Source organism: Saccostrea echinata, unplaced genomic scaffold, assembly GCF_033153115.1.
Source record: "Saccostrea echinata isolate AGI-Se365-2 ecotype Australia unplaced genomic scaffold, CSIRO_AGI_Sech_v1 ptg000015l, whole genome shotgun sequence".
In the NCBI taxonomy this organism is placed as follows: domain Eukaryota; kingdom Metazoa; phylum Mollusca; class Bivalvia; order Ostreida; family Ostreidae; genus Saccostrea; species Saccostrea echinata.
Genome location: NW_026889764.1, coordinates 1,875,494 through 1,884,981, shown reverse-complemented (window position 1 = coordinate 1,884,981; position 9,488 = coordinate 1,875,494). Strand labels below are relative to the sequence as shown.

General features: G+C 35.1%; 1 protein-coding gene across 1 annotated transcript; it reads left to right on the top strand.

Annotated features, from left to right (window-relative positions):
* Nucleotides 1–1,615: 1,615 nt before the first annotated feature.
* Nucleotides 1,616–5,477, top strand: LOC133187706 (uncharacterized). Its single transcript, XM_061323108.1, has 4 exons — nt 1,616–1,724; nt 2,468–2,593; nt 3,762–3,872; nt 4,124–5,477. The coding sequence occupies exons 2-4, from the start codon at nt 2,485–2,487 to the stop codon at nt 5,425–5,427; spliced, it is 1,524 nt and encodes a 507-aa protein (XP_061179092.1). The 5' UTR covers nt 1,616–1,724; nt 2,468–2,484; the 3' UTR covers nt 5,428–5,477.
* Nucleotides 5,478–9,488: the final 4,011 nt, after the last annotated feature.

Sequence of the window (9,488 nt, the reverse complement as noted above, 5' to 3'; positions counted from 1 at the left end):
CAAACGATTAATCTTCAGTCTGAAGCAGTTATTGACAAATAAGTTGAAGTATCAAGGGTATCAACAACCTCTTTTCATGTCAATATTCTGCAAATTATATGGTCAATACAATAAATGATCTTGTTTGCGAAAATAGCTTGTTTTTAAGTCGAATGTTGATAGACGTTTTAATACAAATTATAAAGGCATTATTTTTTCCCCCTGAATTGTGTATGAAATATGACAATAACGAACACTATTCAAGCTCAGAGTCCATTAAAACAATACAAATCAGGATCAGCAAAGATGGACTTCCAAAAATCTCAGAGGTGTGATCAGGTGCCATGGAGGAGTGAGCATCCCCTGCCGACCGGTCACACCCGCCGTGTGCTCCTCGTCATGATCAGGAAATAACGGGAATATCCGTCGACAATTCAGTGTGTAAATAATGGCCTAACAATTAGTATGAAAAACATCAGTCATCATATGACTTAATGGCAGATTGTATTTGCTGACAAGATTATCTATCGACCATAGAATTCACGAAATAATGATTTTAAACGAGACTGTTGATATTCTTGTTTAATCAACTTGTTTGTCAATAACTTACCTCGTTTTAGAAAATGTTCATACATAGAGCATGCTCTTGCGTATCGAATCAGCTGAGGGATATACACCCCATATGCAGGTGGTAAAGGTATTTTGCTGCATAAGTGAGGGAAGTTGACGATTGAAAAGTTAAAGTCATCACTTTTATCATAAAGCTTTGTTGTTAGATTACCATTAACGTCTTTTTCTACTAAAATATCCAAATATGAAACAAATGTGTCAGACTCTGTGGTATCTTTTATTATGGACTTTTCAATTAAAAAGGGTTTATGGCAGGTGTGACCCGTCGACAAGGGATGCTTATTTTATTGCACATGTTCCTACCTCTGAAGTTTCCAGAGGTCCGTTTTTGCTGCTCTAATTTTGTGATGTTTAATTGGATTTATGAGTTCATTTACAGTTTGTTATCTTCACATTTCATTTACTTGAAAAAATATCGTTCTTCATTACAATATTCTATGAATAAAATTGTTCTCAACTAAATGAAGTATGTGGCTTTTCCTGATTGGATACTAGATTTTCGACCAATAGGAATCCATATATTCATTATAAAAGAAGGAAAACACTCACGTTGTTTTGAGTTCCAGAGCTCAGAACAAAAAGTCCTGCAAGATGTTTTGGCGACTCTTTCTGGTATGTTATATACGTATAGAGAGAGAGAGAGAGAGTCTTTTACATTGATATCAGGCTAATAACTATGAATAAACTTTAAATATTTTAGCTTTGTGCGACTGTTACCATCGTGCTTGCTGGAAAAGAAAATAAGAAAAAAGGTAAGTGATGTATTTGAGTTCCAAAATCTGTAAGTAAAAGAAAAAATTCAAATCGTTTATTCCGCTTCAACAACGATAGATTGTCTAGATTTAGTACTCGTTAGAAAAGCAGAAGTTCCACTTTTTTTAAGTATATATATCAAGATTATATCATGGTATCAACATACAAGGTGAAAATAAAAAAAATATCTTGTTTTGCAAGACATGCCATATATTCATCATTTTTACCCATTATTGTTTTGATTTGAACAGGGGAAAATGGGGACTGTTATCAGTCTGATACCTACTGCAAGAGAGGAAGAATTTGTCCCCCAGGGAAGTCCTGCTCTCTCCCAAAGACACGAGAAAAATGTATTGCACTAGGTAAGACTTCTTTAAAAGATCTCTAGGTTTTAAAGAAGTTGGGGACCGGATAAAATGGAAAATTCTAGTAACTAAATATATATATATATATATATATATATATATATATATATATATATATATATATATATATATATATATATATATATATATATATATATATATATATATATATAGTCCTGTTATTTTTTCCATTACTAAAACATGAGTATCAGAGCACATTGCCTATTTTAGTTTAATGAGAGAACGCGAGCACTAGTAAATTCCAGGATTTGGACCTCTTTTTGAGGTTACCATCCCCTTTTTTTGAAACCATTGCTACGAACCTGCCCCTGGTTCATTTCACAGCATTTCTGCTTATCACATTCACTTGCGTATATGGATTTTAGTTTAAGAATTATAAAGTACATACATGTACATAATATCGGTTTAATATCAACTACGAAAAAATTTTTAAAATCGTCTAAATCATTACTTATTAATTTTAGTTTTAAAGAGAATACTTTGCAGAGATGCAATTGCAATGGAAAACTTGTGCCTCTGGATAATTCCCTTCTCTCCAATTATTTTTTTTCCTTTCAATTTCTGCCATATATAACAACATATACATGCAATCACAAATAGAATTGTTCTAAATGCATAGGTATTCCTGCAAAAAGTCTATTTTTCATCAGAATCGAAGGATTGTAAGCAATTCTTAAAACAGACCACTAAAATTATATTGTAATATTTTATCTCACCAGGCTCAAGTAGACGTGAAATGTGTTATCGTCCCGTATCATATTGCCACAACGGTTACATCTGCACACGATGGAAAAAGTACACCCAATGTAGACCACCGTATACCGGTCAAAATTGCAAAGAAATAGGTAAGTATATAGTAAATTATGTCATATCACAAACTGTTCATCTTCACGATGTCAAGGTTTTCCAATCACAAAATCCTTGAAAAAAAAGTCGCTATTTAAAAGTTAGGCTTTTGATTACCCATGACATAATGGTTCATTATAAATCAACCAATGAGAATATATCTTTCAAACCCGTCGTTTTCAATGAACTCAAAGCCACAGCACATCTTTTGTGATTGTAAGGAGGAGGATCTTCTAAGGAATCTACTTCTTAGTTGAGCGGTGTGTTTGCCAAGTAAATATAATAATGACTATTCTAGAAGACATCAGTTCCTCTGATTAGCCATTATATTAAAACAATATATTTCGGCGGGAGTGATCGATCGACAGGGGAATGCTTACTCCTCTGTGGCACCTGATCTCACCTCTGAGCTCGTGTTTCCAGGGGGTCTGTTTATACTGTACTCAGTTTGTATTGTTTGATTGGACTTTCAAGCATGATAACTAATCATTATGTTCACTTTTCAATTGATCATATTAACATTGAGATATTTTACTTACTAATTGTTCTTTTTTATGTGAAAGTCAACTTGTGTCAGTCGGAGCCTTGTCTGAACGGAGGGACGTGTACAAGTAAAGATGTCTCATACACGTGCACGTGTGCAGGGGGTTGGCAGGGACAAAACTGCACAGGTTTGCATATATCATATTAAATTTTTTTTATTTTGAAACTCAAATATTTTCTTACTTCTAATTATCTTTATCATATATATGTACTTGCGGCAAGGGATAGAATGAAGATCGATTGCAGAGATTTTTACAAATATTATAGACCTTTTTAAGCAGATTTAATAAAATTTCATGTAGGCCATGTTTAAGTATGTCCTATTTGAAAAAATAATTCGTTCGTCTTTTTTTTCACCAGTACTGGTATTTCCTTTGTTATCTTTCTTCAAATTTTATTATTTGTTTATTGACAACCTTACAAACAGCGATCAAAAGCCTTAATAAAGCTTTTGTAAACCCGTTCCATTTGTAAATCCGTTCCATTTCTTCCCGACAAAGTAAGCACCTTCAGATACATCTGCAGAAAAAAAAGAAAGAAAATATCTAACCATTATCTTGTAAAAATGTCATATATGAATTAAATCTAGCATAATCTTTATAACACCGCGTCTTCTTGTTATAGTTAGAGATGCATGCTATTTTATGCCCTGTCAAAACGGAGGGACATGCACAAACACCGAGAACTTTTACACGTGCACCTGCAACAAAGGGTGGTCTGGACAGAACTGCACGGGTAAGACTAACTAGAATCTATTCAACCTGCATTCCTGCCCATGTAGACACATGCTATATTCGAAACGTGGTCATTCCTACCTATGTAGACATATGCCCTATAAATAATATCTGGCCATTCCTATACCTACGTTGAGAAATGATGTACAAGTAAATTCTAGATGCTTCGGTGGGTTTTTAACTTTTTAATTTTTGTGAATTTTAAAATTAAAGTCAAGCATTAATTTTTTATCATTTTAATCCTTTTTGTAGATTTTACGGGAACTTTCGAATACGAGTACAATATGCTGATCGTGTGGAATCAGGCTTCTAGAAATATTGAATCTAAATCGATCTACCTGACAACAAATACCTCTACAACAGTAGAAATCTCCACTTCAGAAAATCTTAATGCGTCACTGAAGAATGATATCGACCAAACCATTTTTTTCACCTCGGAACTCAAAGTTGCCCTCCCTGCAGAAATGCAAGGTGTCATTCTTCAGAAAGAATCAAAAGCAGTGAAAATTCGTTCCACAGATCCAGTTACTGTCCTTCTGTTGGGTAACGACCCATCCGAACCTGATGACGGCTCTCTTATTTTCCAAGTAAAAGACAGACCAACAGAATTAATGTCATATTTCTACATAATACCATCTACTGTCCCACGAATTGTATCTAACACTGCGTACTCAACCGTATTTGGTGTCGTTGCGTTGAAGGACAGTACAACACTTCATATACAATTTCAAATGCTAGACAAAGGAACACCTATCACTATCAATGGTCAAGAGTACGGCCACCTCGACGTGTTTTCAACCTCTTTGAATAGTATGGAAACATTACAGATTGGACACAACACGGACCTGACAGGAACTGTGATTCTATCCTATCTAAAGCCAGTTGCAGTATTTACAGGAAGTGGGCGTAACTTTTCTCCTGACTCACCTGGCAGTCACGTGATGGGGCAGCTTCATCCAATCATTGATTGGGGTTCTATCTTTATTGTACCGCCTGACTTCAGGAGTAATGGAACATTCATACGAATTATAGCTATTTTGGGTAATGACCGGGCCGTGAATATTTCGAACGGGGCTTCCACGGACAATGTCGTAATAGGTAAATATACACCATATGAAATGAATACATTGGCTGATGAGACAACGGTCATCATTTCTGATCCCGATTATCCTCTCCAGGTTATCAACTATGTCAGGCAAGATTCAAGCCCCGACTCAGGTACTCCATACATGGTTAATATTCCCGGAGTTCAACATTACAAAAGCCAATACCAAGTCCCAATCCCTGATGGATACCTGAACAGCTATATCACAGTCATGATAAGAAATAACACCACAGAAGATCTTCGACTGAACGACCAAGCTATCTCGCCAGACATGGTTCGTTTTGAAAGCAAGGTTTTGGTTAAAAGTATCGAATACTCCATTTTAACTGTCGAGGTTTCCCCTGGCATATTGAATATAGAATCAAAAACTGATTCTCCATTCGGGTTGCTAGTCCGGGGCTATGGAAATTCTGATGTCTATGGATTTACAGGAAATGTCGTTGACCCATAAGGCCAATGTTAACAATAAAGAAACTTAATAATGTAAATGAACATCTGTTGAGCAAGAATGATGTTTTTCCTTCTGCACATAAATACATGAAATAAAGAAATATTAGAAGCACATTTTGGTTCTTTTCATCAAATTACTGATCATGATTCAATGCAGGATTTCGAGTTTGTAGACTTTACATAGTTATGCTTCTGTCACATTTCAAAATAATGACCAACGACCGACGGGTTTTGATACAAAAATGGTATCTTTCAGGCGACAGTCGACGTTTCATCGACTGTTGTATTTCTCGACCATCGGCAGAAAGTTAGTCGGTCGACATTCAGGTAACTGGTTTTTCAAATCTTTAGGTACTAATATGACTCAGGTTTTACATGTACATGTACTTCTGTTTTGAAACCTCGAGGTAAAGCAATTTTTCATTTTTTTTTTTTTTTTTTTTTTTTTTTTTTTTTTTTTTTTTTTTTTTTTTGAGTTACTAACACACTCCGACCTCATTTCTTTTAAAAAGAGAATAATTACCGGTAATATATACCTATGACATGATTTTTTTAAAAATCGAAACCAAAAGAAATACATTTCACTGTTGTGGGTAAAAGAAAAAAATGTGTTCACTTTAAACTGTTCACTTTCGAGCACGTTTCACTATCATGGCATAGTTTTGAAGCAGGTTGATGACTGTGTTTTGTATGATTATGGGAACTTGTAAAAGGTACTTAGGTGATTCATCTTATAAAAAGAAAGAAAGGAAAAATGATTGTTTTCCTAAATAGAAGATGCAACCAATGATAAACAGTATTGAAAAGCACAGCACATTCATACTTTTTATGAATCTGCTATTCTTGTAAACAAATTTTAAAAAGATTTCTTCCTACATATTTCCAGAACAACAGAAACAAAATAACTTAGGTGAGCATTGTGGCCCATGAGGCTGAAATTGACAAAGATAGTACCTTGTTCTTTTATTTCAATCAAAATTGAGTCGGTACAAAATTTTTCTAATGACCAACACAAGTGCATGCCGAGATGAAAAAGACTGATGATTTTTCAAGGTACCCTTACCAAACTGTTATGTTTGCTGCAGACCTGCAGCAAGTCTGCTGCAAGTTTGCAGCAAACAAAATTGTTCGCAGGAAGAAAATTTTCTTGTTCGCAGATGATTGCCGCTAGCTGCGATCTTGCGGCAAACATTGCAGCAATTGCTGCAAGCTTGCAGCAAATTCGCAGGAACTCAACATGTTTGCAGGAACATTGCAAGAAACATAAACGCCAATCTGTTGTTCACAGCAAGTTTGCAGGAAACATTCAACAAATTGAATGTTTGCAGGAAGTTCGCAAGAAAAGTAAACAAGACAAATCAGCCAATGAAATGCAGACTGTACTGAGGTCAATAACAGAATTCGCCATTTTGAAATGTTTGAATTGAAGTTGTAGAAGTTTCAGTATTTTGTTAGGAATATATACCATTTTGAATGATTACAAAAGCATAATTCTGGATGTAGGAGTACATTGGCATACAAACATCTAATTGGTAAGATCTGATTTTGTTTTATTTTAATATGAAACAATTATCTCTTGAAAAACTGGTGTACTTGCTAAATCTAAATCTATTTATGACTTTCAATCTTTATTTTAATATCACATTTGTATGTTTCTTTAATGTATTAAAGGTTCAAAAGCAATTTTTAGAAATGTTTATACGTTTTTAAATAAATTGGTATTAACTGTAAAATTTTAATTTGTATGTACATAGAGTTATGTGCAAGGGTTCTTAATTTTTTCTGTACATGTCTATTACATCTGTACATGTATATTACATTTGAATTAAGAATAGTATGGGAACCTTGTCTAGGAACAAAAAGAAAGACTGTCAACAATTCAGAAACTTGCATCATTTCAGACACATGTGGTGGATTTTCTCTATAATTAACAGATTAAGGTCAGAACAAAGGCTTTCTGCAAACTTGTTGCTTGTATGCAGGAATGTGCTGAAAACAATAAATTTATTGTTTGCTGCAAGTTAGCAGCAATGTTTGCTGCAAGCTTGCAGCAATGTTTGCCGCAAGCTTGCAGCAATGTTTGCTGCAAGCTTGCAGCAAGGACTCCATATTTGGAAAACCCAATATTTGCTGCAGACTTGCAGCAAACCTCATTTGCATGGTAAAATGTTTGCAGCAAGCTTGCTGCATACCTGCCGCAAACTTGCTGCAAACACAGAAGCTTTGTATAGGCTGTCATGGTTTCTTTAGCTTCATTGCCGCAAGCTTGCAGCAATGTCTGCAGCAGGTTTGCAGCAATGTTTGCTGCAGACTTGCAGCAAATGTTTGCAGGAAGGCAGTATTTTTGGTAAGGGTACATATAGTTCCTATGCGACCCATATATCCCCTAACGAACCATACTCTTTTCAACAAGAGGTCCATGGGCCACAACGCTCACTCAAGTATTTAATCTATTTATGGCCCTTCTGGTTTTTCATCAGCATACTTTTTCCTGTATGTAAAACTTTGATCACTCATTGTAGCCCCATCCTGCCCCTGGGGGTCTTGATTTGAACAAATTTGAAACTACACTACCTGAGGATGCTTCCATATAAAAATGACTATTCATGGCTTTCCTGTTCTTGAGAAGAATTTTAAATATTTATTTCTATTTTTTCCCATATAAAATTGATCGCCCAATACCCCCCCCCCCCCTCCCCAAGGATTTGAACAAACTTGAATATATACACAAACTGTGGATGCTTCCATATGATTATGGCTGATCATGGCTTTGCTTTTCACACATATTTTCCTATGTAAAACTTTGATCATTGTAGGCCCACCCTACACCTGGGATCATGATTTGAACAAACTTGAAAATATACACTACCTGTGGATGGTTCTATATAAACATGAATAATTATGACTTTGATGTTTCTTGGAAAAAGAATTTTAACGATTTTTTCTCTGTATTCCTATATAAAGCTTTGACTGCCCATAGTCCCCCCCCCCCCCCCCCCCCCAACCCATCATGATTTAAACAAACTTGAATCTACATTAAACATGGCTTTGCTGTTTTTGAAAAAAATTCCAGATTTTTCTTACGTGCTCTCTCCTAAAACTTTGATCGTCCATTGTGGCCCCACCCTACCCACTGGGTCATGATTTGAACAAACTTGAATATAAAATTTTATATTAGTTTTGTTTTTGTAACCTACCATGAAATTGATCTGAAAGCCATTTTCTTTTATACTCACGCGTAGAAATATAACGGAGAAACTCGCGCTAAATTGACTTCACAATCATGAATGAGGCTACAGATGCAAAATATGGCAGCGAGAAATTCAAACATTGAGTATATTTTTGGTGCGTTTAAACATGTAAAATGCAAATATAAGGAATGTTTTTCAAGTTTCGTATGAAAATTATTGGTGTGTATATCACACAGACTTGCATGTAGGCATATTTTTCATGAAGCACTAACACATTTTATGAAATATGTCTACATGAAAACTCTGTGTGATTCACACACCAATTAACTCACACAAAACTTAAAGACACTCCTGAATAAACAGTTCCTATGGATGCTTCCATATGATTGATCATGGCTTTGCTATTCTTGAGAAGATTTTTAAACATCTTTCTATGTATCCTATGTAAAACATTGATCACCCTTACCCCTGGGTTCATGATTTTCACAAACTTGAATCTTAACTACATGTATGTCAGTAAACATTCACATAAATTTCATGTTTTCTGGCCCAGTGGTTCTTGAGAAGAAAATTTTTACATGACCCATCCAATTTTTACTTATTTTAGTATCTCCCCTTGGAAGAGGGTATGGCCCTTCAATTAAACAAACTTGAACCCCCTTCATCCAGGGATACTCTGTGTAAAGTTAAGTTGAAATTGGCCCTGTGGTTCTGGAGAAGAAAATGATGTAAAAAGTTTATGACACCAATGACAACAACCCTAACAGACAACGGACAAATTTTGATCAGGAACGCTAACTCAAGCCTTCTGCTCAGGTGAGCTAAATATTGGTTCTCCACAGATTACGTAATGAAAAGAAAAAAAACAAGA